The sequence below is a fragment of the Suillus discolor genome (genome assembly GCF_016758755.1).
Source record: "Suillus discolor strain FC423 chromosome Unknown F5147scaffold_21, whole genome shotgun sequence".
Lineage (NCBI taxonomy): Eukaryota > Fungi > Basidiomycota > Agaricomycetes > Boletales > Suillaceae > Suillus > Suillus discolor.
In genome coordinates this window covers 489,457-517,232 of record NW_024541268.1, presented here as the reverse complement: position 1 = coordinate 517,232, position 27,776 = coordinate 489,457, and the positions used below count along the sequence as shown (strand labels likewise).

The following is a 27,776-nucleotide window of genomic DNA, read 5'->3' as shown; positions in this document are numbered from 1 at the left end:
CGTCGCCAGTCTCACTTGCTATACCGGATCCTTCTGGTTACGTCACGAACGTTAGCAGACGACGCCCCTCTTAGGGCTCCGCATAACAGATCTATTTGAGTGCGTAACACAATCCCTTCGACAAACTGGACAGGTGCACCTTGCTATGTGCAAACTCAACAAAAACACATGTGGCATAGGTAAATCCAGACGCGCAGACCTCAGTCTCTATCTTTCGCACAATGCCTTGACTACCGTTCGTGATGCCAAGGTCAGTCGAGATGTTCTGCAGACGCAAAATCACAGGCATCCCAATGCACAAGGGAATAAATGCTGGCAAGACACGCGCAGATGGAAGTGCAGATAAGTTTATATCGAGCAATTGTTGACGCTCATCCCTCGAGAGGTCATTTCCAGAGCATTTGTCCATTGCTGCACAGACCACGAGATCTTGTTCCCCACAAAAAGCCTCAGCCTTTTTGAAGTTCAAAGCCTCATGGACATCATTGGTGGCCACAATAGCAGCAGTGTCAATGTATTTTTGTTCACTCATGTCTACACCATCAGGCCTATCTAATGACTTCACAACCCAGCTGTTGAATAACTCGACATCTGAGTAGTTACACTCTCGCACTCGAAGCCTCACTACTGCCTCAGCATATTCTGGGTCACCTTTCATGCACTGCTGCTCATCAAGGTTGATGACTGTGTTGATTTTTTTCATGCTATGCAACCAAGTCTTTTCAAAATTCCCTTGTTTGTCTGGCCAGCATAAGATGAAATCGGAGAATAGAGTGGGCTGGCTCCGACCAGAGGATACTGGTAGAAATCTCCTGAATATATGAGTGTAATCCCTCCAAAGGGCATGTCGAACTTTTCCTTCACAAATCAAAGAACATGATCTATCTCCGCCAACAGCTGCAAACCAAGGAGAGATGTCCCGTCAACAAGAAGGTACTCCACATTCTTCCATTCATCATGCAAACGTGATCTGTTTTTCACACTGATACACACCGTATAATCCTAGGCACTCTCACCTGGGTCTCAGTTTCCTTTACCTCTGTTGTTGGCCTTGATTTATATACCCAAACCCTTGTGCACCGTCATCCCATCAATCAATGCAGCAGCAGAACCAGTAGGTGCCAGAAATCATATTATATGCCCGCACCGATAGTAATCCATCACAGACTGCACAGCTTTGACAACATGGGTCTTACCTGTCCCTCCAGGCCCTGTCATTAACATGATGCATTGCTCATTTGTTGCACCTGCTTGTTTGTTGACATGTTTGGTAATCTTCAGCTGTTTTTCTGAGCACTTCCTCAGGCTGCAAGAAGGTGTCCGGCATCATGGCAACCACATTGGTTTCTGTACTGGGGCAAGAAGAATCCAAAGGTGTGCACCCATCCTGACCACTCGCATCAATGAATGCAGTCTGATCTGTTGGCAGCTCTGCCACATGAGTCTGCGCATCTGGATTGAGCGCATTTATCCGTGCTGTGGCAATCACTGATTCCTGAAAATTAATTTCTTGCTTCCACATTTTCGACTGACATGCTGTACATTTGGGGATCAGCTCATGTTACTCGCATTCACCAGCCTCCATAGTGCTGCTTGGAGTTATCAAAGACTTTGACAACCACTTGCACTGCTGCATCTGAAGGATCATCTGTAACACATGCAGCCATGGACTAGCACCTTTTCCTGGAACATTGTCAACATCAATATCCATGTCATCATCAGTGAATTTGTTTCCTGCAGAACTCTTTGTCAGTGCCCTACTGCGTGCAGTCAATCAAGATTGTTTTTGCAGTCTATCAGCATCTCTTTCACCCTGACATTCATATATTGCCTCCCAGTTATCCATTACCTGCTGTGCATGATGTTAAAACATGTAATTCTGATAGGCGAGCGAGACATCTTTTGATTCATCTATTAATGGGACATCATCACTAAAAGGTTCGAAGTAAGCCAGGCAAAACAGCAACCATGATTTCATGTTTGTTGATTGAGGTATTGACACACCTACCACACGAGGGATGAGTTCATTTTTGCCATCTCCTCTATCCTCATTGGTGTGCTCGAGGAGTTCATGTGTATCAGACAGTGGATGTGATTCTTTCAATGGATGATGATGAAGCACACCTAAACACATCTCATAAGTGTTTTGGATCTTCTTACTCTTTGCCTTTGGCTGCAGCTTCACACATCGGCAGAATTCAAAGAAGTACATATCTGACAGACTGTCAGCACGGAAAACATAATGGTGCACCTGGTTCATCTCAACGAGCTTGCCATTTCTGTCTGTTGAGATATGCAGGTAGGTGTGTTCAACATCATCATCATCATCATCATCATCCACATTCACGGACCCATTAATCTTCTCTTTTACATATGCCAGAAGGGCTGATGACAACATAGGCACTGTCTTGTGTGATGGCATGCTGTCATCCATTCTGCGTATGTACCAAGCTGCTTGTTGTGCATGGATCTGTTGCTGATGGGTGAACTGAGAAAAGCATTTGTGCAACAGGTTCTTGGCTGATTGCGAGGGTGTATCACTCGAGGAGTCTGGCAGGCGGGCGACAGCTCAAGACAGAAGAGAGAGCATCTCATAAGTCTTCAGATCCATTTTAGTGATATAATCCGATATATAGAACATAGCTGCCTTTGCACCTTTGTCCAAGAGGATGCACTTGATGTCATGGTTATGATGACAAAATATGAGAATATATGGACTGTAGTAATTAACCCAAGCATCTCGACAAGCAAGGACAACTGAGTTTGTTTCTGCATCAAAGTAAGACATGTCTACAAGCTCATGTGGAAAGAGGAACCTACAACGATCCTCATTGCCATACTTGTGACATACAGCTCGACACTGATGGCATTGCAAGACCTCACCACATTTTTTTATTTCAGATGCGAACACACTATCCCAATCCTTCTGAACAATCCGCACTTCAACTTCATGAGCATCAACAGGTAACACCGGTGGAACTGGAGGCCGTTGCACACGGGGCTCGAAATTTGGTTCAAGAGGCTCTTCAACATCAGGTAGATGATGGAGAATGCTATCTTCGAAAAAGGCAAAAAACCAAGCTTGAAAATTGTCATCATCACGCAGCCGAGTATGCAGCTCAGAAGGATTGACACCACCTTGCAACCATATCAAAAAATGACCATGCAGACCCCCACATTCAGTGAATTCAGAAGTGCCATAAAATGCTTGCAAATGGCCAAAGATTCCCCCTCGCAATGTGGACCGACCAGCTTCAAAATCCCAGCCCAAGAGGTGTTGAAAGAGGCATTGCATAGAGAATGTGAAGAAATCCGAGGCTGCCACTGGATCTTGTGCCAGACGGATCGCACATTCCTGAGCAGATACCAAGTGGGGGAACCTATGAGAGAGATCGACAGTCTTATCTCCATACATTGCCTGAAAAATGGGACTGAGCACAACTCGGATTGAATGTGAAGAAAATATGAGGGAGCCCAAAGTAACTGTAGTAGCTGTGAATTTCACTCTGAATGTAAATTTTGGCAGCTTGGGAGCCAGGGATGCGAGCGGCGATGGTGTTTACTTTCTTGAGAAGGCTGAGGGTGTTCTTCTCATCTGCTCCCAAATCTGAAATCTTTGTCTCTTGTTCAAGTCTGATGGCAAGATGTTCTAGAATGGAAGAGGACACTTGAGTCAGTTCACAAGCAATGGAATGGAAGTGAGCCTTGCGAACAGTGAAAGAAGTGTAGAGGTGGGCCATCCGTCTCTGAATCATGTTTAAGATGACAAACAAAAAAGAGTGATGATAACGAAAAGATTTATCAGTCAAGTTGAAATAATAGTGAGCCTGTTGTTTGAAAGCCAAGCTGTCTGACGTTTCGTTGATTCAAACCCACCAATACCAAAAGGAAAAAGAGTCAGATAGATACCTGGCAGCAAGTCAGGATTCTTATACTCGCCGATAGCCTCTGAACCATGGTGAACAATCAAATCCAAATCAGATTCTGAACTGCTGGATGAATCTGATATGAGATTACGAAGAGCCGCAGCAGTGAAAGCATGACCAGAAAGTTGCACACATTCTGGATCTGACACCCCCATTTTCTCTAACAACAAAGAAGGCTGTTCGCCAGCATCTGTACCAGAAACAGTTGAAGATGACAGCAATTCAGCAGGATGTTCTGAGAAGCCTGCTGTCTCTTCCAAAAACACACGACGACCATCTTGTTCGTGATCCTGAACCACATGTTCCATCAAACCTGGAATCACATCATCAGCAGGATAGAGTTCGACAATTCTGGCATCTATTTCAACATCACAATACAAACGATTGTGTGCCTTCAGCCACAAAAGAAAGGACCATATTTTGGATTTTCACACTCGAAATGTTGTTTTGAGAGCAGATGGTTTGAGCTTACCAGGACCTATGAAAATGACGCTGAGAAAATCATTTATATCCGCGGGAGTGCGAGGCAGCACATTGGCTGTTGAGATGACATTCATCTCATGTGCACAGGTATTTCCATGGAAGACTTTTGGCTGTGCAGGATTGGAAGATTGAAAAAGACGAGTGACATGTGCAGAAATACAAAATCTTGCACACACTTTCTCCTCTGACCAGGTCAGATCAGAAAATTGAGTTGGCAGCAAACCACAGTAAAGATCATTAGCCAGAGCCAAACGTGGCATAGATTTATTAGTCAGACTCGAATGACATTCTGCACAGATGTTCATCACAGCATGTATGGTACCAATGTCGATAATACCAGACTTGTCCAGCATCAATCCATCGAGAAAATCCACACTGAACATGAATTCTGCACTAAGAGTTCGGATAATACAGGCAGTAATGAACTCATCCTTGATGCGAAGTACTTCCAATGTCAGCAAATCACCACCCACAGGACCAATATTCACTAGAGTACAATCCGATAATCTTTGCAAGCACACAGCACAGACTGGAGGCTCAATCCACACCAAGCCATGTACATAGTCTCGCGCACAATCTAAGGCCACTTGTTTGGTCACAATACATGGCCAATCCTGTGCATGGTCACTGACGATCTGCTGCCCCCAAAGTATACTTTCCATCTTGGCAGTCTGTCTCATTTCCTTGTGAAGTTCTGATTTCGAAAGCAACTCTTGGCTGAGTGAGTTCATGATGGGATCACCATACTCATATATCAGCACTTTCATGATGAAATTGTCGTCTGAAAAATGGTCTGAGGGCGCAATTTGATGATATGCGAGATATACATCAGCCACATGAACTGGACCACTGGCAACAAGAAATGCTGCGTGCCTGTGGAGGAAATCAACCACACTATTACAAGACTTTTGCAGAGATCTCTTGTTCAGCGAAGGGCGACAATCAGGAGGAAGGTGGGTGATAGATTCCATAAGATCATTGATGGACAGGCGACGTATCCATTTGACTAGTGTCTCGATCGGGAGTGACAACCAAGCTAAAGGAGGGGGCAGCGATGAATGATGCAAGGACAGCCTTAGTTGTAGTATTTGGCCAAACTAACATGGTTGGTGCAAGCAAGTATATATGCTATGCTAATGATATATGAACAGGTTGTATTATTTATGCAAGAGTACAATACTGAAAAACATTAAAAATGTCAAAAGTGAGATTTTCTATGTTTTTGTTCTTGTAGCAGGATCCTATGTGTGTCCTGGGCCAGATATATGATTAATCTACTCCAAATATACATAGAAATAGACCCCCCACCTCAATTAAGGTCCGGCCCTACAGGAAAATTTTTCACAGGGGGTGAACCACCAGGAGAGGAGGGGCACACCATGCAACAGGGAATTGTCCAATGATCCTGGGCTACTGATACATTGTTCCTATTGTTGAATAGATGCTGGGAATCATTTTTCCAAGTCTATCCACCTAGAAATAATTAAATGGGAACATATTTTGTGTTTTCTTGCATATGTGCTATATCTATTGATACAGGACACTTCAGAGGGTCAAATAAAGATGGGAATCTACTCATATATGCTCATAAACATGTTCTGAATATTATAGAACACTTCCCCACCAAAGGGGCAAAAATGCGAAAGTGTTCTGTACCCTACCCTATGTTGAATTGCCCCTGGAGGAGAAGCAGTCACACAAACAAACAAAAAAAGCAGTCTATTATATTATATTATACATATATATACTAAACTACTACTTATATATAAAGGGGGAGCTATTGTGGTGTGGTGGTGAAGCTGCAATAATGTAGGGAGGGTGTGGGAATAATTAAAATTGTGGGGTGTACCATATTGGGTGACGTTTTGGGTGTTGTGGGGTAATTCCCATAGTAGGTGGCTAAAAATGCGAAAAATGCGGAGTGTGGGAATAATGTGGGGAGGCCCTGATATGAGGAACAATATATTTTTAAGTGTTCTGGGGAAATTCCCATGGGTGGCCAAAAATGCGAAATACATTGGGTGTTGTGAGGTTCCCACGGTAGGTGGTTGAAAATGCGAAAATGTGCAGCTGTGAGAATATTGTGCCAGATTGGGTCCCTGGCATAATCATGAAATGTGTCAATCAATCTGTGGCACCAACCATATTATTAGGTCAAACCTTACAACCAGGGGTGGCAAGGAGGAGTGCACTTCTGAGGATATGCCTGCGGGGGCGTCCTGACGAGTTTACCAATGTCATTGCCATAGATACAGTCAACATATGAACAAAACGAGTGGACACAAGTTGTCCCCTTGAAAGAATCGACACCCCCATCATGATTCATCAGCAGTGACCATCAATCTCGAGCGCGTGTGATCAATGTGATCCAGAATGCAATCTACATACCCGGATTTATTTTGGCGTATCTTCGAGGAATGATCTGCCAGGTGAGTAGCCAGTGATGAAAGGATACTTGAAACCAGTCCCTGCAGACGAACTTTGAGAATGTCAAGGGGTGTAAACAACCATAAAGGATTCTCATGCTGGTGTGTCAGTATGAGATCGCCAACAGAACGCATACACTGAGAATAAAACCTTTGCAATAATCCGCAGTGGTAATAACTGGCACGCTGGAAGGACGAAATTGAACAGTGTATTGCAACAGTACCTTGACAAATTATAATTGACATTCCATCATAAGCGACCACACCACCAAAGGGAGTCGAAGTGCAAGGACAGGCACGATAATGAGTTGACAACGATAATTTGAGCCATGCACAGAAATTTGTGGGACACGAGAATGAGGATGTGTGATATTCAGGATAATAGAGAGCATCATAATAATATGGATATTCAGAGACATCATGACATGTATCAAGAGGCAGACATAGTCGGCTATTGAGCACACGAGAAACTGTGCAAGGCTCTTTGACCAAGAAAACCCTGATATGATAATTAAAATCACTACAAGCAATATCACAATTCACGAACGTGATGCTCACATATTTTTGTACATGAGGTGGGAGATTAGTATCACAATTTGTGGCCAGCTCCGTCACTTGGTGGATTGAGGGAGATATGCAGATGGGTTCTCGAGATAAGGAAACAGCACTATTTAATGGCAAAAAACTAGTGAGACAAGACAATGGACAATGATGCGACATGGCAACCAAGAACCACTCAATAAGGTAATAAAAACCCACAAACTTTTTGACAGAGAACGGGTACGTTTACAAAACCCTCCTTTGGGAGTCAGGGAAGAGGTACCTCAGGTACCTGAAATGGGGTGACCAAAGTGTACCTTAACACTGGAAGCATGAAAGACTTTTTCAGCAAGAAAAATGTTGAAAAAATTGTAAAAAAGGTTTAAATACATCGAAATTAGTGATGTATTTAAACCTTTTTTACAATTTTTTCAACATTTCTTGCTGAAAAAGTCTTTCATGCTTCCAGTGTAAGTCAACGTCACCGTGATTCAAGTTCACACGCGTCACTCATGTGATCAAATTTCGAACCAAGGCAACCTCCTGGCTCCTGCTAAACAAACAAAATGAGTCTTAGAAAGAGGTACGTATATATTTCTTTGCTTGGATTCCCTAGCTTATTGTCTCTAGCAAACTCGACTTACTTGTTCGCGTCCGGTATTCAAATCCACTCCCCGCGCCTCCATGTCCGCCAAAACTAGTTGATATCCCCACAAATCCTTTGCGCTATGCGCAGCCAACTTTCATCAACGTGGTCACCAACGACACACCCCTCCCGATGATCGTCGACGCCGAATGCGGCATGCCTTTAGATCTTGGGCGGTGGGAATATCTTTGGGAAGAGAATGGCAACGATGATAGTACATGATTCTTTTTCAAGGGTAGTCTCATGATATTAATGTCCTACAGCACTGAATCCTGACCCGGATAACCTGCCTTCTCTTGACCCAAAAGACCGACTTCTTCTGGGTGATCCCTCAACATATGCTACACCCTACACCATACCCACAACATCAGGGACATCGACACCTCTCCCTCCACACGTACCTTGGCTCCGAAAAACGGAGTACCTTAGCCGCGAAGGCGTACAACGCACTTCGTCATCACACGAATCGTGCGCCGTTATTTTTATTGTATTTAACTCTAACAATTCCTGATTCATTATCCACAGAAAACAACTTCTGCAACCCATTAATGTCTCGCATGAGGCACAGCTTCAAACCATCGAAGCCGGCTTTGCCGCTTCTACGTCCCTCGATCTTTCCACACTTTCTCATCCCAACAAGACTGGTGTCACTGCTATCCAATCATACGACGTTCTCCCAGATGCCGACATCTGGGCGAACGCGTATGATTTATTTCGCTTCAATGAGCGCCCAGGCGAACGACCTATAGACACGGAGGACCCACGGCTGGACTGTGCGATTCTGCGTCCGATGGAGAGCGACGGTGACCACTTTTTAGCGTATTACCTAACGAAGGAGGACGCCGATGCCCTGGAATTTAAGGAGGAGCGGTTTGCACTGAAGAGCAGTGAGGAGAACAGGACAACGGCATTCCACTTCGTACGCGACTATGAAACCGTCAAAATCGAACAAGAAGTGCCCAATGAATTTTTACTTGTTCTCGACAATGGAGACGCAGGTGAGCGTGGGCCAGGCGCGTATTACAAGAATATCGAACGCAAAATGACACTCAAGAAGAAGCGAATGAATGTATGTAAATTCCTCCAAACTCTGCGCACCTCGCCCTTTCGTCCAATCCCTTGACTGCCTGATCACTAATAATTGTTCGGCAGCAAAACGACACCTATGCAGACAAATGGCAAGTTGTGCACATTTCGCACGTGGCTATGAGTAGCGACGAACTCGAGGAGCGTAATGAGGCTCTCGCGGAGGTCGTAGATCCACTATACCTCTTTTCGCGCGACGCTGAGGGTGAGGTAGATGCGGATGGTGAAGTGGATATTGGGGGGATAGAGATAGGTACAGAAGGAGATGCAGAAGGAGATGGGGGAATCATGGCAGAAATATTTTAATTTCGTACGTCATCTCGGTCATACATCCATCGCGTAGGACGCACTGCCTGCGTTGCACTCTGATCGATTATACTTCTGCGTTGCTAATGTACTGCACAGGCCCATTTTGAGGACACCCTCGGTCTCGAATACCTACGCCATGACAAACCTCTACATCCCACCAGGGTCCAAGCATATATGAAACATGTACCAAAAATATTTGCTTCCTCGTCTAGTTTCAGCTTCAATTATCGAAGCCGAAGAGTCCCAAGTTGGTTTTGTCCCTTTCAAAAAGTCCTCTATGCGCGGTCATGCTCGTGGTAGCAGGGTCGAGGTCGCGACGGGAAGAAAAATCTGATCCTCTTGGGAGTGTCATGACAGTGCTGTGAGTGATGAATTCGGGTGCGGTCCTTTGAACTTGCGAAGTAAATGAGCAGTAATTAATTTATGGCCAAAATGAGAACAGGAGAAAATGAACGGTGCAGTAGTAGATTGTGGTTTAAGAATAGTATTGGTGTTTTAAAATACGCCTTGTAAAAAGAGCTACACAAGTACATGCAAACAGGCTATAAGTCCGTTCAATAATGTTAATTAGTCCCTATAGTGCAAATGGCATTATCACCACGATGACACTCCCGAATGCCATCGTTCTACCTATCTGCGCCGATGCAGACCTAGTTACCTCGCCAACGCGACTATCATAGAGGCGTGCCGGTAGCGGTTGCAATATATGCATTCCATGCCTGCACTGTGGCGGTGGGGAAGTAATATGTAGATTCGGTAGTCACGGAGCCGTAGTAGATGGCAGCCTGTCCTGTCATAATCTCGTTTGCCAGGGAAGAGACCTCGCCACCTATGACAGTCGCAGATACCGAGGAAGTGTTGGTGACCATCCCAGTCTGGTTGTTTCCAAAGACGAACTCCCTGATAAAGACAAAACCCTTCGGAGTTTCTGCAGTCTGAATTTATGACGCTATAGATTATGATGGACGAGACGTACTGATTGGGGATTTGTGTATCCCACGAGGTGGCCTGCGTGGTCAACAAGGACATAAGTCCAGTTGCGTTCCTGATGCACAATACCGGCAAAATCGCCATTATCATCATACCATGGTGTCGAAGGTTTGCGCGTGAAACCTTGAATCCCGCCAAAAGTAGTGTTCTAGGCACAATGAGCCGACATCTCTTCACAAACCGGTTATCATTCAACATACTTGGATAGTAACTGAGGAAGTAATTAACACTTTGACTGGACCGATAGTGACTACTCACTTTGTGAACCAAGGTGAGGAATGAGGGAGTCATCATTTCCGGAAAATATGACAACAGAGACGTTGTGGGCTGTGGCATTCGTGGCCAAGTCTGTGAGGAATGCCATAGGTCTGTGTTACGTGGTAAGCACCAAATCTGATAGGGTATACAAGGATTCACTGACTCAAGACCTAGAAAAGAGCTCAGAAAGAAAGAAATTTTATGCGAGAGGGCAAATATAAGCTTACTTGGATCACCATTAGTATAGTCTGAGTCAGGATCATTAGTCGAAGGAACCTTTGAGAACAGTCGCTGACTAACTGTTGCCGAATGGGTAGTAGATGGATTCTGCCCAGTCCTCACTCGTCGGTGCATGAATAGCAGCACGAGTTTGTGGGTTGTTCAAAAAAACTGACCCATCCATAGGTGCCTCAGGGTTTAGGGCATCTGGAATATTATATACCTACAACTTGCAATGAGTACAGCGGCGAGAGCAAAATATTACTTACGTCGAACATCCCTCCAGAGTCCTTACTGAGTGCTATTGTCTTCATAAGCGACAGTCAAATAATGAAAGCAATGAACATACACCACGGGAAGGTGAAGTTGATGGCATAATCTATCAACTCATCGTAAACATCGCACCCGTACCATGCGTCGATGGTGCCATTTGCACGGCCTGCTAAATCACGTTTCCAAACATCCCGCGTACGCAGGCGCTCATGTTTGGACAGACTAGTGGTCCGCTTTGCCAGTCGTGCATTGTACTTCTGTTCCATTTCGGCTAAAAACAGCTTCTTGGAGAATTGACCTTGTCGAGCTCTGTATCGCCTCGATGCAGACATACTAGATGGGTTATTTCCAGGAGTGTAATTCAGGGTTGGGAAGTATCCGTTTTGGGGATATTCAAGGGCAAGATCATAACCGCAAAGCGCTTCTCTGGGGAGATATCAACGAAATCGCAGGAGTATAATTCGAATGAGTACGAACTGTTCATGGAAGTACTCAAAGACATCGGTGTCATACCCGATCACCTGCGGATATGTTTCGATGACGCTAAGCTTTAGAATGTGAAAACTGTGAAGTAGGTCATCTAGTGAGTAAAACGCTCACCACTGGGAGGAGTTCAAATGTTTCTCCAGAGGCAATAGACCCATCTCCGATAGCGATCTTAGCCAATGTAACTGGCGGATTCTCCATCCCGAAGTAAGCTTTCGTTATGTAAGGCTGTTCCGAACAATGTTAGTTCTGCGCATGCAGCAAGACAGTACACTTGCTATATACATGCCAGCATAGCTTTCACCCGTTAGGTGTAATGGGCGCTTAGCCAAGCCGGGGAAGACCTTGACAAGATTCTCCAAGAACCCAAACTGTGTGCAGTCAGTGAAAGTGAGGTGCACCTATGATGTGTGTACTGACGAAGTCCGCCGCCATTTGATCCTCGTCAAAAACTAAAGGAATATGTAAGCTGAGGCAAGCCTCGTGGGATCTAAACGTACTATAACCAGTGGAATCAGCAGTTGCAAACCCAACGCCGCTGACGGGATGATTTCTATTGGAGAGTGGACATCAACACATGATACAACACCTACACTGGCTGGTCTATCCAGACGTAGTCTGCCACTGTGTTCCATGCATAGTGGTTTTCCAATAACGAATAGTCGTTTTGTACATTGATTGGGCCATTCTTTCGCCAATTGTCAAATCCAGAGTCGGCAGTGATCAAGGTAGAACGAAAGACAGACCTCAAACAATAAGCCAACAAGACTTGATGACCCGGGTCTGCAACGGTCTCAGTACCAAGATGGACGGTGGATATCGTATCGCCTACCCTCCATTTAGCCAAATACCCCATGGTGCGTCAGTCGAATCAGAAGTGAAAGAACCCTCCTCGCTCTCAAATGCCCAGAAGAACAAGGTATCATTAGGATGACCCTCTCTCTGAACAGGAATGTTCCCTGCCCAATTACGAGGGAGGGACCATGTAACATTTGGAAGATTCTCGGTCACTTGGAAGTCTAGGTGTGTGGTGAACCTTCCTATTACGGGTGGGATCAATGGTTGACATACAGTCCTGCCACTCCGTATTGTAGCTACCATTCGGCATTCCCGGGTATACTTGAGGCCAGCTGCTTGGGGGAGTGCCAGAGGTCTGTTGTGCCTTTGCAAGTAGAATGAAAGATGCAGCAGTGGCGAAGACAATGACGTGCGACCGAGACACCATGGCGAAGAAAACAAAACCAGCAAAAAGCTGATAATTTACGAAGGTGAGAGGATGTGATGGCGAGCCGCGTTCTTTTATATCAACGACCAGGAAGACTTGGGGCACCAACGGTTGACTTGCCGAAATATGGAGTATATTACAACTTAAGATCATCTCACACTATTGTGAGCGGGAATTGTGCCGGCTTCATTTACTACTCGGACAATAGCTGGAGCTCGGATTCGGTTATTGTTAGCACTATTGATACATCGTCGATTCGTTACACTGGAAAAGGGCTGAATATGCCGCTGCCACGTTCGTGTAGTGGCTGCCAAGAGATCTCGTATGGAAGGCCTCGCATCATGCACCGGACTGCGTGCATGTGCAACAAGAAGCTGAAGCGGCACCTCAGCCTAATCTATATAAAGAATCCTCAAAGGACGCGGGACCGCAAGCAGGTATCAATCACCTCAGGGCCCAGACTCATCGTCATCCCAATTGTTAGTTCTTTGTGCCATACAGATGACTCGTTCCCTCCCGATTGGCGTATATAGTTAACACGAACAAAAGTGTAGTTCCCTGAAGACGGCCAAACCAGTACAGAACTGTCATTCCTCATCTATAACAAGTACTATCAATGGGATCCGATATCACCGCGGAAGAGATCGCAAAAGCTGCAAAAGTTGCATTCGAAGAGTCTCAGTTGTTTCCTGCTGCTGTTCGAATAGATGCCCTCGCAAAGATCAGACAGCAGCTCGAGGCTAACAAGGCTGAAATATTCGCAGCAAATAAGCTGGATATGGAGGTGCAGCATCGTTTCTCGGCTCAAAATCCATAATGATCCTCACACATTCTCTGCTTGCATACCAAGGCGGCGCAAGTCGAGGTCGATGCAGGAAAGATGTCGAACGCCATGATGAAGCGTCTCGATCTCGGAAAGGGCGATAAATGGGATTCCATGCTCAAGGGCGTGCAAGATGTCGCAGACCTTCCCGATCCAACTGGTGTCGTCTCCTATACTTCACAGCTCGATGACGATCTCGAACTGTATCGTGTCTCATGCCCGATAGGCGTTCTTCTTGTTATTTTTGAAGCACGCCCTGAGGTTGTGGTAAATATTGCGGCTCTGGCGATCAAGTCAGGTAGGCCTGTTATCTCCAGCTTGTCATATGTACATACAAACCGGCCACTTTCAGGAAACGCTGCAATCCTCAAAGGCGGAAAGGAATCGAATCACACGACACATCTCCTCGCCAAGGCCATCTCGCAGGGATTGTCACAGACCTCACTTCCGAGTACGTATGTTCAAGCCATTCAAACGAGGGCAGAAGTTTCTGCACTGCTGGATCTTGACCGCTACATTGACTTGGTCATTCCCCGCGGAGGCAACAGTCTTGTGAAGGCCATTCAAAATAGCACGCGGATACCAGTCATGGGACATGCGGATGGATTGTGCCATGTATATCTAGATGAATCCGCTGACAGTCAAAAAGCCGTCCGCGTGGTTGTGGACTCAAAGGTAAGTCTCTCAATTGTTGAGGCAGCGATCATATTCTCACGATAACATATGCTAGACGGATTATCCATCTGCTTGCAATGCTGCAGAAACTCTTATTGTGCACACCTCTCTTCTAAATACGGTGTGGCGAGAGGTGGCACAAGCACTCTTGGCAGCAGACGTTCATCTATTATGTGATTCACATACCTTGTCAGCACTTGCCTCACTTCCCAACGTCCCCGAAAGGTTCTCAAGTCACGTCCACTCGTCCACAGAATCATCCTATTCTGTCGAGCACCTTGATCTTACGATATCTGTCATAGCCCTGCCCTCCCTTCATTCCGCAATTCAATTTATCAACTCTCATTCCTCCCATCACACGGATTCTATCATAACCGAATCCGAACGTGCAGCGTCTGCATTCTGCAGAGGCGTAGACTCTGCAGGGACTTTTGTCAATGCTAGCACACGTTTCGCAGACGGATTCCGTTATGGCTTCGGAACTGAAGTTGGAATTAGTACAGGACGGATACACGCTCGTGGGCCGGTGGGTCTCGAGGGACTTGTCACCTACAAATATATATTGAGGAGCAAGGCGGAGAGGGGTCATACTGTAGGAGAATTTGGGGTAGGAGAGGGGAAGAAGAGCTTCAAGCACGCAGCGATTGCAACAACCAGTGTACCATTCTAACAAAAATAACTAACGCGATAGCTGAAATAAATAGATCCTCATGATTGTGCATCCTCTTCCAGCTTTGCCTTCTTTGCAGTAGGGCTGTCATCACCTTCTCCGTCGTCTGCTCTGCGTTTAGCCGGTGCATCTAATTCAGCAGCTTTTTTCTTCTTCTTCACAACCAATGATGTCAAGTCATTAACCACTGCTAGTTGGCCAGGGACAGATATCGACTGAGCATTCAATTCCGCATCTAGCGCTTTTGCAGCCATTGCAGGAGCAGACTCGGTTGGCTCACTGGGAGTTGTTTTAAGTTCCTCCACCTATGTAAAAGCATTGTCAATATACACTTCCTGAACCTGCACGGGCTCACCTTCAGCGCGAGGTCTTCTTTCAGTCCTTCGCATTCCTTCATTTCGGCTTCCATCTGACTCCTGGTCAGACGGCACACACCATCTGCGTGTACGTCGGAGCCAATGGCCTTGGCCTTGCCCTTTTTGTCTGTTTTGGCTTCCCGACTAGATTCAGGGAGCAGCTTTCCGTCGATTCCGTCGTGGAGTTCTGCTAGGCGAGCATCAACGCTTTCCAGAGCCTTCTCCGCGTGCAAGATAGCATCCGAAAGTCGCCCAGAGGTTAGGTCAAGCACTATACTGAGCTTATAGTGTGCTTCAGCAATCTGGCGCGATGAAATCGGGAGAAGATCGAGCTTAAGTGCGAGTCCCTCTGAGTAGTCTGTGATAGCTTGGTCGAATTTCTCTATATGATAGTCTGTTACTATGCGGATACTTAGCCGAGTAAAAGGTGGGCGTACCCGTCTCGAGAGATACATCTCCGAGGGCAATATATGTCTCAGCAAGTTTCATTTTGACTTCGTCATCTTCATCCTTGCCTTTCTCGTAAATTGCACGCGCAAGCTCCAAGACTTCCCATGCGGCATTGAAGTCATCTTCTGGCTCTCCATCTTCCGCTTCAGCATCCTCTTCACCCTCTTCTTCTTCTGCAATTGCGGCTTGACCGAAAAGGTCAATGCCTTCATCTGCATCTCCGGAAAAGGATAGAATAGGACCCTTTCCGTTGGCGCCAGTGCCCGAGACTACGAGATGATCAGCTGCACCCACAAGACGTAAATAAAACGCGTCACACACGTTTCCCTTCTGCTTCATCTCCGTTCTCGGGCTGCTCCTTACCCAAAACCGAAGCCTGTGATATCGCGTTCTCTAACAGTGCTTTTCCATACGAGAAGTAGAGATTAGCTGTTTCTGGTGCATCCTCGCCCTGCTTCCTTGTTCTATGGGATGAGAGACGCACAGCGCGTCAGAACCACAGCTTAATGAGTCCAATTTCGATCACGTACTGAAGTTCCAGGGCAGTAGCATAATATTCTACTGCTTGCTCGTATTTTTTTAGGGCGAACGCACGTCTCGCGTGTTCAAGAGCGGTCTCCACAGTCATGTCTGGTGCAAACGCGTCGGTAGCATTTGCCCTCGCTGCTTTAAGTTGTTCGCTGCATTTATGATGGTTTCCGAATCAATAAAAAGCACCAGGTATTTTTGGGGCGCAACTCACGAGGCCATCTTGGAATGACTTAGACCGTCACTTGAAGTGGTAAGGTTGGTGGCGGTAAAGAACAAAGTGCAGCCAGCGGCGGGAAGCGTGACGCGACTTCCGATCACGGTGACTCGGGGTCTTTGACGCTTGACTTATGGAGTCCTCAGTACTGAAAAGTAAAAATTGGTATTCAAGACGCTTCCATAAGCTCGACTACTAGATTATACAGGAGACAGGTAAAGAAGAAATGAATGGGTGGTCCAGGCAACGTGATATCCGAGTGTAAACGATAGTGGGAACTTGATCGAGAGATAGCAATAAGAGACAAAATCGAAAAGGAATAGATGCGTGGATAGGACAGGTCAAGACTAAATAAGCGATGCGGTCCCGGTTTGCTGTTGGAAAGGCTGTTGCGAGGAATCCTGGGCTCCAGGGTATCCAAAAGGGCTTCTTCCGTAACTGGATGCAAAGGATGAGGATCCATTGGTTCCGCTGAACTGTGGCAGCGAGCTCATAGTGGGCAGCACAGATCCACCTCCGGCATTAGGCGAAGATGCAGCATACATCGTAGCCCTGAAAGGGTTGGCTCCACCGGTTGCCTGGGGTCTAAGACCTACCCCAAGCGTGGGTCTTATATCTGACTGTGAACTAAGAGCACCAACACCAATCGGCTGCTGTCCGATGCTCGAAACACCAGCGCCAAAAGCAGAAGTTGTCCCGCTCGAGGCTGGTGGGGAAGACAAACTACCGGGTGTACCAGTGACACTAGGAGTAGTGGGACTGGATTGTGGTATTGGAGGTAGTGATTCTAACAAGGAAGCGCCAAAGGACGATGTGGGTTTAAATGGCTTGATGCCACTAAAGCCGGTCATTTGGGGTTTTAGCTGGTCACCTGAGAGTGACATAGAAGGAGTGTTAGAGGTTATGGTGGCTCCCGTAGGTTGCGTAGATGGTGGCGAGAAGGAAGAAAACCAAGTATCTGATGCAGTCGCGGTGGTCTGTGGGTTGAGTATTCCAGAACCGCTAGGGCTGAATTTCCTGTCCTCTGATTTTCGGCCGAATGCAAAGGACGAGGCAACACTCGATATCGATGACTCCCCACCAGAAGCACCTGGCGGTCCAAAAAAGCCCGTCTGTTGTGGCTGTGGAGCCTGAGGCGGTGCAAAATCGGTAGGTGGTGCATTATTCGAGCTTCCGCCAGCCATGGCTAACTCCATCAGTGTTGGTGGCTTTGGCACTGGCGGGGCTGGCGTAGTTGGCACTCCAAACGGATTGCGCGAACCGGTCTGATGAGATTTGACAGGTTGTGCTACTGGTGGGGAGGTCGAAGATGCCTGTGTTGTGCCGAAAGTTGTGAGGGGAGTCGAAGCAGGTCGAGTAGGGACGTCAAATGGTGTGCGCGCCCCATTGACCTGTCCAAACTGTGTACTTGTGGAAGGCGTTTGCATAACAAATACGTTCGAAGACCATGACGGCTGAGGCTGGGAAGCTGGCTGGGATGGTACGTTGGTTTGTCCAGCAGGTTGCAATTGGGGCAAGAAGGCATTCGTTACCCCAAAGTTGAAAGCCGGTGTACTAGTCCCCTGCATCATCACCATGCTCTGTCTAAATGGGTTTGCGCCGGTAGCTTGCGGCTGCAAGAAACCTGTGCCTTGCGGCATTATAAATCCAGTAGGTTGTGGTTGCAAGAAGGTGGAAAAAGGTCGATGTTGGTGTTGAGTGGATGGCGGTTGCTGACTGAAGGCGTTGGGCTGAACTGACTGGAAGGACTGAGGGAAGGCAGTGGCCTGCGATTGAATTTGACCAGGAAAACCGAAAGGTTGACCTTGGAATGCACCTGTCATTTGTCGCTGAACGAAAGGATTGGACACTGGCTGTTGGTGGAAGTGGTTGAACGTCGAGCTGTGCAAAAATAAGCAACGTCGTTGGGATCTCGGCAATTAATGGTGGCTTACCTGCTAGTCGGAGGATTGAACATGGTAGGTTGATCTTCCTCCACAGAAGCAAAGAAGTCTGCCATAGCCTGAGTAGCTCCAAGCTTGGGTGCGGAACTGGAAGTTTGAGTGGATGAACCATTGGATGGGGTGGATGGGGTGGATGTGGATGCAGTGGAGGTTGCTTGCGACGATGAGGCTGGAAGAAGTCAGATTGTGACTCTCTGAAAGTGGACTTAGTCACCTTTAGGCGCCGAAGATAGAGCCCCACTGCGATTTTTGCCATTTCTGTCGACAGCTTCCTTATTTGTCTTGTACTCAATCCTGTTCTGCTCGAAATTGGGGTCGTTCAAGTATTCTTGGAGTGCACCCGCCAACGATACAGGAGCCTGATAGCATCTGTGAGTGGTTTAACAAGCGCAGGAAAACTCTACTTGCATGCTTCAAAGTTGGGATAGGAACGTTGAGTAGATTCTGCAATTTCTTGGCGACGCTCAAGTACTCCACCACTCGCTCTGTCTGAGTGCAGAAATGTCGATATATGGAGAGTGCCTGCTCCGCGTCAATCTTTGACATCTCGAAATAGTGTTCTGAGATTTCTTTAAGCGAAAAAATGACACGAGGATGGATAAACAAACCTAATACATTGATGACGCCTTCATTGCCGGCCTGAAAAAGAATGAGTAAGTCCTTGACGAGCATGCGGAGCGCAGTTATAGTTAATTCGTCTTCTAGATCATCGAGATAGAACTAATAAATACTTTGTAAGTGATCTGGCAGATTCAGATGTGAGGCGTACCCTGCACTCTACCAGGGTGTCAATCATTGTTTGCACAGTCTTAGTCTCCCGGAGTAGGCCTTTGTCCACTGTCATGACGCGTAATTTCCTTCCCATGATTGTTTTACTCCTTTGAGGCGCCTTGGACTTGGTGGATGCTGACTTTGGGGCTGGGGCACTAGAGTACGCCATATCCTCTTCAATGGAGTTGTTGACGCGCATGTCACGATTTGACTCTGCCTGGACACGGATTGCATCATGCTTCAAGTCACGATATGCACGTATGCGGGAGTCCAAATAAATAGCGTAGTGTTGGAGATTCTGGGGAGCGTTGTATCCTAAGTACACCGACAAAATAGAAGTGGGTCTATATTTCCATGAGAATGATGACTATGAGCAGAACATACCTTCCCAGTTACCGGCAGAAACATTTCGCAGACGAAGAATTTCCGAAGAAGATAGATGAGATAAGACGTTGTCTGTTGCTCCATTGCGAATCATGGTATGGAGCACGATTAATGCCTTGAACACGACCTATGCTAGATCGTCAGTTGTAGTCTGAGGTGCTATGAGGCTTATTGCGCACGATTGCATTAGGTTCGCGAAGGCGAGGAACGAGCGCTTTGCAAACGTCATGAACAGCACCATCTTCTGACCAAGTAGCGGCAATTATGGGATCCAGGTACTAGGGGATAAAAGTCAGTGTGAAATCGAGCGATATTGGTGTTATTAGAGAGATACCTTTGCCTTTGGAGGAGCCGCCTTTGGTTTGCAAGCTAACTTGACTGTCTTGTCGAAGCTGGACATTGCTCGAAGATGATGTTGGTCATAAGTCATTCACATATTCACTGCCTAATTCTCATACGAACTTCAAACTCAGCTCCGCCAGCTTCCGCCCATGCTTCATCCATAAAACATTTAGAAGCCAAGTGAAATATTCAATAATCTTCTTGAAGTCTTTGAAAGTAGCTTCGCATCACTTTCCGTTGCATCCGAGCTATCTTTCAAGTTGACCGTTGACCGCAGGTCCAGTGGTTTCCTCATTTGCTGTTGCCACGTGGAACGTGGTTAATCTTGAAATTCCTTCTGCATGACTTTGGCATGACTAGTGTTTCTCTCGCTTTACACGTTCTCCTAGTCGATTAGTTATTGTGCCAGTATTGTCTGGTACTCGCCATTTGCTGCTTTTTCGTCGGTTGCAGGTGGAGCTCAATCGATTTACACCCGTATCTGTCTACCGTGGGTGTCTGGGGGTGGAGAGCTCATTCTGCACGCTCTGCTCACGTAGCAAGTCTCTCTACACCACACTCATTCATACTGCATAGGATTTCCCATATCTTACTCAACTATGAATTTTCCTGCCAAGCTCCTAGGGAATAACGTAGTCACCAAAGCCTCCTCATTGCTGCGTCACAGAGGCATCTCCATTCGTCACGTCGTATTTGCATTCGCCTTGTCCATAGCACTGCTCGTGCTTTATTTCAACTACTTCCGACGTACCGGCTACTCGTTTCCTATCGATGTTATGCACTACGCCCCCGTGACACCAGAGGTATGGACAGACAGATCCTTCCAAGTTAGGGATGCCTTCTTGCATGCCTACCATGGTTACGAGCGCTTCGCATTTCCAAATGATGAGCTCCGCCCTTTATCGAATACCAGCATCAACAAGTGAGCTTACGTATACCTTTCAATTACCCCACATTCGCTCACGTAATAACAATACAAAGTTTCAATGGATGGGCTGTCACTGCAGTTGACTCCCTTGACACGATGCATATGATGGGCTTGGAACAAGAATATAAGCGTGCAATGACAGCTGTACATGATACAAACTTCACTCTACCCGCGGTGAGTGATGTTCTCTAGCATCTCTCAACGATGCTTAAGTTGCCTATAGAATACCCGCGTGCCATTCTTTGAGACTGTCATACGTCAACTTGGCGGTCTTCTCTCCGCTTATGCACTGACTAATGACGACATATTGCGCATTCGCGCTGATCAACTTGGCACAATATTGGCTCCTGCATTCAGGACCGCCAGTGGTTTTCCCAAGTATGGCGTAAACACGGTTAGGTAATTTCTATTATTTCCAACTCATATCACTTCTTCAGGCCTAATATTTTGTTGTTGCTTCAGAGGTACAAGCGACGGGCCATTAGTTGGAAGCTTGGCAGAGATTGCAAGCTATCAAATGGAATACGCCTATCTCGGTAAGATTACTGGTAAGAAGGAACATGTCGACCGAGTGAGTTCAAAATAATCTCTATCGCGCATAAGATTGAGCCTATTGCACACAGGCTACAACCGCCACACGTAACTTTGTCAATGCTGATTTGCGCCAACACGGCGGCATGTATCCTATGTTTTGGAATATATCGTCGGGACAGGCAAAAGACGGTATGTGCATGATGCATAGTAGATAGACTCCTGCTGACTGCATTCTTGCCATGACCAGCACACCTTTCTGTTGGTGCAGCATCCGACAGCGCCCACGAGTACATCCTCAAGCAGTACCTGATGACCGCTCGCAAGGACAAGGCAAATCTCGAGATGTGTAAGGTTTCGCTTGCCAATATTTCGTTTCTATCTAATCACTCTTTGTAGACCTGCGCTTCACCTCCCACGTCCTCAATAATTTGATGTACATTTCGCCGAACCGCCACCTCTTGTACGTTACAGATTCGAAATTATATAGGACCGGCAATCGCCCCACACACAACTTCGAGCATCTGTCTTGTTTTCTCCCTGGCCTGCTCGCCCTTGGAGCTCACACTCTTCCCTTAAATAATCTCGAAGAGGTTGGACTGAACTTTACCGCGCTTGCGGATGACCTGCTCCCCAAACAGAAATTAGGCTATGAGGCGCTTGCCTCATTCGATCTAAAGGATTTACATCTATGGGCCGCCGAAGGGCTGGCACAAACTTGTTACTTGACTTACGCAGACCAGCCGACAGGGTTGGGACCCGATATTATTAATATGCTATCTGGTGGCTCGCGTCCTGAAATACTGTGGATGGACGCCATGCAAGACTGGAGAACATCTGGTAGAATAGGTCCCCCACCTGGAGTGGGAGATAAGCACCCTTGGGTAGGAGATCGCACCCCTAGGAATGCACGAGAGCGTGAAATGGCGTACGCTATGAGGGACTATTACGTTAAGAACGCCGACTACCAACTGAGACCTGAGGTAAGGAAACGAGCCTCCATGGTGTTACATTCTGACATCCGCTTTATAGACTGTAGAGTCACTTTACATCCTCTATCGTGTTACTGGTGATGTGAAATGGCGGCATCGTGGATGGGACATTTTCCAGGCGATCGAAAAGGAAGCGAAGACTCCATCGGGGTACGCCATCATTGACAAAGTGGACACATACAACCCACAACCGCTTGATGCGATGCCTAGGTTCGTGCTTCACCTATGCGTCTCCTTGTACTTCTTATTGATGGCGTTATGATAGCTTTTTCTTGGCCGAAACGTTGAAGTATCTCTATCTTCTCTTCCAACAAGACGACCTCGTTCCCTTGGATAAGTGGGTGTTCAATACAGAAGCACATCCATTTCCTGTCTTTGAGTGGACGGAAGAAGAGAAAGAAGCATATGGTGTTTTATGATATGTGCTCCACACACTCCCACTAGATTCAGCGGTTATCGTTTCACGAACTGTCAACGTACAATCCAATCGTTGTTACTTAAATAGCGTATTGTGCCGTTCATACTGTGTCCTAGCTTGCATGAAGCTATATGGTCAATGCGAACTCGTAAGTCGTCGGTAGGTTATCGGTGGTGCCAGTCGGTGGGCCGGCCGGTTCGGAACAAGTGTTGATGAGGTTGGACAACGGAAGCCACCAGCGTCAAAGACCCTTCTCTATCACTGGTACCCCATCTCTGCAACGCCATGTCGATTTTGAAACAAGGCGAGTTTGTTGGGTCTCTTGATTGCGGTACAACGTATGGCTATGAATTAGCTATGAACTTCCTCGTGATTACTGATGGTCGGCGGCTGGGCCCATGTTTGCAGTTCTGTGCGCTTCATCATCTTTGATCAGTACGCAAACATCGTTTCCCAGCATCAATCAGAGTTCCCGCAGTATTACCCGAACCCAGGGTGAGTAGTCACTGACACCCCCTAATTCTAACCCTCGATTCCTAATTGGCACTGCATGTGGCAGGTGGCATGAGCACGACCCTGAAGAGATACAAGAAATCTCAGAGCAGTGCATCACTCAGGCTTGTGTGAAACTTGAAGAAGCAGGATGGGCCAAGGAGAGCGTGAAAGTCATCGGTACTTGCGTCCATCCTACTCAAAACTTGGTCCTCGTTCTTCATGAATTGCAGGTATTACGAATCAACGTGAAACCACTGTTGCATGGAGTAGGACTACAGGAAAACCTCTGTGTAGGGCTATCGTTTGGACCGATTCTCGTACGAAGAACACTGTCGCTCACTTTGAGCACCTGTTGGCTACGACTGGCATCGAGGTAGAGCCTGGGCAATTTAAGACAGGAGAAGAAGGTGTTGAAGCTCTACGTGACATGTAAGTGATATAATTCTACGCGCTGTGATTGCTCATTCTTGGATAGTACGGGCCTGAAACTCTCTACGTACTTCTCTGGGATCAAACTTCGATGGATGGTTGACAACTACAGTGAAGTCCAGAAGGCCCACCACGAAGATGATCTACTTTTCGGAACAATCGAGTCTTGGGTTGTCTATGTAGGTGTAATTCTGTCATAGAGTGCGATGGATCTCCCTGATGTACGCACAGAACTTTACAGGCGGTGTCCATGGCGGCATTCATGTTGGCGAAGTCACAAATGCATCTCGCACCCTTTTGCTAAATCTGCACAAGCTTACTTGGGACGAGCGCTTACTGGCTTTTTTTGGTTTCCGACGGTCAATACTACCAAAACTTGTGTCTTCCTCCGAGGTGTATGGCCATCTGTCTCATGGCCCCCTGAAAGGAGTTCCTATTGGAGGACTTATTGGGGACCAACAAGGCGCTTTAGTAGGAAACAAGTGTCTCCGCCAAGGAGAAGCCAAATGTACATATGGCACGGGTGCGTTCCTCCTATTCTGTACAGGAAAGGACATTGTCAATAGTAGTCATGGACTTCTGAGCACGGTAGGCAGCCTTCTCAGGGTGTCATGCACCATTTTTCACGAGTTTTTTGTGAGGTGGCTTACCAACCCGGTCCAGGGGCTGCCCCAGTCTATGCACTGGAGGGAAGTAGTGAGCGTGTTGATTTTTTGGTACTACACACATGTGATAACGATAACCTGATGTAGTTGGAGTTGCTGGAAGCGCCATCAAATGGTGAGATACAAGTCTTGATTTACTGCACCCCCTGAGTGTTCGTGTCAGGTTGCGGGACTCCATGGGTTTCATCAAGTCCGCCAGTGAGATAAACACATTGGCATCTTCAGTACCTGATAGTGGAGGCGTGTTCTTCGTAACTGCGTTTTCTGGCCTCCTCGCACCATATTGGGATCCCGGTGCTGCAGGCCTACTTATCGGTACGCTGAATTTACCATGTCCCATTGACGCAATAGCGAGTTTCAAGAACAGGGTTATCCTCGTATACCACTCCCGCACATATTGCTCGTGCGACTATGGAAGCTACTGCTTTCCAAACTCGTGCAGTTCTTGAGAGCATGAAACTTGATTCACGCGCAAAGCTCGAACACCTTAAGGTCGACGGAGGCATGACCAATGGTGATGTTTGTATGGAGATCTTGGCGGACATCGGTGGTTTCGACGTTGTTCGTCCTGACATGAAAGAGTGTGTGCATACCTATAACAAGAACGGAGGATAACACGCTAACTATTAAGGCAGATCAACCGCCCTGGGTTCAGCCCTTCTCGCTGGCTCAGCCATCCGATTATTCGGTTGGGACATATCCAAGCCAACGACGTTGGCGGAAGTCAATACTCAAGGCAGTCGAACTTTCAAACCCCATATGCCCGAGGAGGATCGGGAAAAAGGGTTCACTACATGGCTGCGTGCCGTCGAGAGGTCAAGGGGCTGGGATGAAGGCGTTTACGAATGAAATGGAAATGATATGATGAAATATAATTTTGGGTGCTACTATATACCGAGTAACACACTACCGAAACTTCTTAAGAGGATCAGACTTTTTCTTCCCGCCGCGGCCTCCGCCCCCACCACCTCTGCCACCGCGAGCACGAGCACGAGCACGGCCACGACCGCGTGCAGAGGACTTTTTGAAAGGTACGAAACCAACTTGAGACTCTTCAGCTTCGATAGCTGGAGCTGAAACTAGACGAGGAAGTAAGTATTTTGGTACATGTTTCATATGAGCCTGGACCCTGGTGGGATGTAGCGGTTTGTCATGGCGTAGATATTCGAGATCGAGTGGGTTGTCCTCAAAATGGGCCTGTGCAGTACATGAGCAACACAGAAGTAAATCGATCAGAGTACTTACTTTGAGTTTTTCTGAGTTGATAATCTCAGTTTTAAGTTCCTTGATTCTAGCCTCTTTGATAGCGCTTCTTGTTACGGACCGCAGTGCGTCGTCCATTCGATATCGGAATGCCTCCACTTGTTTCATATCAAATTTGTACTCCTGTATTTTGGAACCACGTGCCGCCTGCTCTTTCTCAATCCTCGCAAATACAGCCTCGTCATTCTTCGCGCTTTCAAGGCCACCGACGACCTTGTTTTTACCCCATTGATCTTCAGGGACGACATAGGATAATGACATGCCTGCCCGACCAGCGCGGGCCGTGCGTCCTACGCGATGGGTATATGACCGAGATGACGTGGGTAGATCGAAGTTGAGTACACAAGCAACGTCGACAAAGTCTACTCCACGGGTAACGCCATACTCTCTGTCCGACTTCGTACGGCGCTTCTGTTTCTTTGGCTTGGAGGGGCCAGGTTGAGGAGCATTTTGGGGATGCTTCCGCTTTTTAGACGCGGGTTCGAGTTGAGTATCTTTGTCCGAGTTTGTCTCCGCGCGTTGTGACGGCGTCACTGAGAAGCCGTAAGAAGCAATCAAAGCTCTAACAAATGTTACCTGCACTCGTCGCCAACACCATCCTGAAGTCTATCTTCCTCAGGTTCATCGTCAGAATCAGCCTCCGCATGAGCACCGTGTTCATCAGTCGCAATGATATAGTCGTAAACACCCTTGTTAAACTCCTGCACCGTATGGTATCTATGAAATGTTAAGCGTGAAAACATGTCACAAGTTTTATCTAACCTGGAATTAAGGGGAAGCTCAGAGTTTAGCACACAGCATTTTATTGAGAACTGTTCCAAGAATAGTTTCAAGCGGTAGCAACGGTCGACGTCGTTGACGAACAGTATGCATTTGCCCTTTATGAGGCGGAGTTTGAGGATGACATATGTGAGAAGGAATTTGTCGACCTCGGAGCACCTAAACAGGGATAAGAATCAACAAGTGATGACTGAATGCAGGACTGACTGAACAGAGTATTGGCTGAGGAGTAAGGTTTCATCCTCATCTTCTTCCAGCTTCAGGATGGCCTGAAGACAGCAATCAGCAAAGACAAAAGTTGGTGAGTTGGTGAGCTCACTGGACTCCGAAGAGCCAAGCCTTTCAACGCATCGACATCATCTGTCATGGTTGCACTCATCAAAAATGACTGATACACATTTGGGAGATATGCTCCAGAAAAGATCTGTCGAACGTCCTCATCGTGCCCATAGGACAAAATAAGATCAGCCTCATCGATAACAAGGGATTCCAGTGAAGAGAGGTTCAAAGTCTGGATCGATATGAGGTACACTCCATGTAATGTGAGGCTATGACACACCTTTGATTGAAGCAGCCCGAGGGCACGAGAAGGAGTTGAAATGACGATGTCTGGCTTATCTGCGAGAAGTGCACTGGATGCAGTCATAAGCAAAAGCATATGAGTAGCAGAAACCATCTCACCGTTGCAGATGTGTAGAGGAACCAGTGGCAGAGTTCATGACGATAATCTCCTTCTCGCAATAAGTAAGAAGTCTTTGAAGACATGCCGTGACCTGTTCGGACAATTCGCGAGTGGGCACAAGGATCACAGCGCGTGTCACTTGATAAGCTTCGTCTGAGGCAGACAACGACTTTTTGCACGAGTCGATGAGTACTTGATATATGATCTGAATATAGTATACCCACAGATTTTGCACTAAGAATTTTCTGTACGACTGGCATACAATATGCGGCGGTTTTGCCACTGCCTGTCCGAGCTCTTGCAAGGATATCGCGGCCTTCCATAGCAATGGGCAAAGCTTTTGCTTGAACGAGAGTTGGACGAGCGAAGCCCATGTCTGCAAGGGCGCGTAGTATGCGGGCGTCTAGTAAATGAGCAAAAATCGAGAATGTTGATTTAGAGTCAACCAAGCGTGCTTCCACCATTTTTTCCTTCGAGACTTCGTCTTCCTGCAGTAGAAGATAGCTGCTAAATGAAGGTTGAAGGTCGTGGTCTCTCAATACTTACTTGCAGAGTTGTGGTGGACCG

General features: G+C 46.8%; 9 protein-coding genes across 9 annotated transcripts; 4 read left to right on the top strand and 5 right to left on the bottom strand.

Moving 5' to 3' along the window:
• Positions 1 to 2,575: 2,575 nt before the first annotated feature.
• F5147DRAFT_525872 (uncharacterized protein) lies at positions 2,576 to 2,944 on the bottom strand (the record flags this gene model as incomplete). Its single annotated transcript, XM_041429986.1, has 1 exon — positions 2,576 to 2,944. A coding segment is annotated over one exon (369 nt), but the record flags the coding sequence as incomplete, so codon positions are not given.
• A 4,928-nt stretch (positions 2,945 to 7,872) lies between these two features.
• Positions 7,873 to 9,881, top strand: F5147DRAFT_690435 (RNA polymerase II-associated). The gene is made up of 6 exons (XM_041437069.1): positions 7,873 to 7,958; positions 8,006 to 8,235; positions 8,285 to 8,489; positions 8,547 to 9,090; positions 9,174 to 9,417; positions 9,513 to 9,881. Exons 1-5 carry the CDS (start codon positions 7,942 to 7,944, stop codon positions 9,411 to 9,413), a joined length of 1,236 nt encoding a protein of 411 aa, XP_041294066.1. The 5' UTR covers positions 7,873 to 7,941; the 3' UTR covers positions 9,414 to 9,417; positions 9,513 to 9,881.
• F5147DRAFT_690417 (Alpha/Beta hydrolase protein) lies at positions 9,882 to 13,016 on the bottom strand. Its single transcript, XM_041437068.1, has 18 exons — positions 12,714 to 13,016; positions 12,475 to 12,661; positions 12,389 to 12,425; positions 12,236 to 12,330; positions 12,143 to 12,180; positions 12,063 to 12,094; positions 11,921 to 12,013; positions 11,757 to 11,870; positions 11,634 to 11,704; positions 11,233 to 11,582; positions 11,153 to 11,184; positions 10,965 to 11,106; positions 10,892 to 10,912; positions 10,828 to 10,834; positions 10,665 to 10,774; positions 10,607 to 10,617; positions 10,393 to 10,554; positions 9,882 to 10,333 (listed from the first exon to the last, which is right to left on the bottom strand). Exons 1-18 carry the CDS (start codon positions 12,865 to 12,867, stop codon positions 10,091 to 10,093), a joined length of 1,899 nt encoding a protein of 632 aa, XP_041294065.1. The 5' UTR covers positions 12,868 to 13,016; the 3' UTR covers positions 9,882 to 10,090.
• A 160-nt stretch (positions 13,017 to 13,176) lies between these two features.
• Positions 13,177 to 15,035, top strand: F5147DRAFT_753005 (gamma-glutamyl phosphate reductase; the record flags this gene model as incomplete). The annotated part of the gene is made up of 4 exons (XM_041440228.1): positions 13,177 to 13,651; positions 13,718 to 13,988; positions 14,043 to 14,365; positions 14,421 to 15,035. The coding sequence occupies exons 1-4, from the start codon at positions 13,484 to 13,486 to the stop codon at positions 15,033 to 15,035; spliced, it is 1,377 nt and encodes a 458-aa protein (XP_041294064.1). The 5' UTR covers positions 13,177 to 13,483.
• Positions 15,036 to 15,073: 38 nt separating this feature from the next.
• On the bottom strand, positions 15,074 to 16,469 carry F5147DRAFT_772636 (uncharacterized protein; the record flags this gene model as incomplete). The annotated part of the gene is made up of 5 exons (XM_041441364.1): positions 15,074 to 15,340; positions 15,391 to 15,773; positions 15,829 to 16,110; positions 16,163 to 16,305; positions 16,372 to 16,469. 5 exons carry the CDS (start codon positions 16,467 to 16,469, stop codon positions 15,074 to 15,076), a joined length of 1,173 nt encoding a protein of 390 aa, XP_041294063.1.
• A 266-nt stretch (positions 16,470 to 16,735) lies between these two features.
• F5147DRAFT_690405 (ANTH domain-containing protein) lies at positions 16,736 to 20,097 on the bottom strand. Its single transcript, XM_041437067.1, has 9 exons — positions 20,019 to 20,097; positions 19,864 to 19,962; positions 19,685 to 19,811; positions 19,299 to 19,615; positions 19,138 to 19,249; positions 18,938 to 19,089; positions 18,744 to 18,888; positions 18,521 to 18,698; positions 16,736 to 18,467 (listed from the first exon to the last, which is right to left on the bottom strand). The coding sequence occupies exons 1-9, from the start codon at positions 20,082 to 20,084 to the stop codon at positions 16,934 to 16,936; spliced, it is 2,730 nt and encodes a 909-aa protein (XP_041294062.1). The 5' UTR covers positions 20,085 to 20,097; the 3' UTR covers positions 16,736 to 16,933.
• A 64-nt stretch (positions 20,098 to 20,161) lies between these two features.
• F5147DRAFT_690403 (glycoside hydrolase family 47 protein) lies at positions 20,162 to 23,029 on the top strand. Its single transcript, XM_041437066.1, has 9 exons — positions 20,162 to 20,948; positions 21,008 to 21,128; positions 21,178 to 21,353; positions 21,417 to 21,525; positions 21,578 to 21,677; positions 21,736 to 21,834; positions 21,885 to 22,468; positions 22,518 to 22,687; positions 22,743 to 23,029. The coding sequence occupies exons 1-9, from the start codon at positions 20,626 to 20,628 to the stop codon at positions 22,894 to 22,896; spliced, it is 1,836 nt and encodes a 611-aa protein (XP_041294061.1). The 5' UTR covers positions 20,162 to 20,625; the 3' UTR covers positions 22,897 to 23,029.
• Positions 23,030 to 23,102: 73 nt separating this feature from the next.
• F5147DRAFT_690395 (uncharacterized protein) lies at positions 23,103 to 25,377 on the top strand. Its single transcript, XM_041437065.1, has 11 exons — positions 23,103 to 23,233; positions 23,304 to 23,390; positions 23,455 to 23,567; positions 23,621 to 23,819; positions 23,866 to 23,998; positions 24,051 to 24,407; positions 24,461 to 24,515; positions 24,572 to 24,599; positions 24,648 to 24,799; positions 24,852 to 25,065; positions 25,120 to 25,377. Exons 1-11 carry the CDS (start codon positions 23,181 to 23,183, stop codon positions 25,331 to 25,333), a joined length of 1,605 nt encoding a protein of 534 aa, XP_041294060.1. The 5' UTR covers positions 23,103 to 23,180; the 3' UTR covers positions 25,334 to 25,377.
• Positions 25,378 to 27,769, bottom strand: F5147DRAFT_690393 (DEAD-domain-containing protein). The gene is made up of 9 exons (XM_041437064.1): positions 27,434 to 27,769; positions 27,209 to 27,378; positions 27,087 to 27,159; positions 26,847 to 27,038; positions 26,735 to 26,796; positions 26,510 to 26,686; positions 26,328 to 26,464; positions 25,730 to 26,280; positions 25,378 to 25,681 (listed from the first exon to the last, which is right to left on the bottom strand). Exons 1-9 carry the CDS (start codon positions 27,671 to 27,673, stop codon positions 25,391 to 25,393), a joined length of 1,893 nt encoding a protein of 630 aa, XP_041294059.1. The 5' UTR covers positions 27,674 to 27,769; the 3' UTR covers positions 25,378 to 25,390.
• Positions 27,770 to 27,776: the final 7 nt, after the last annotated feature.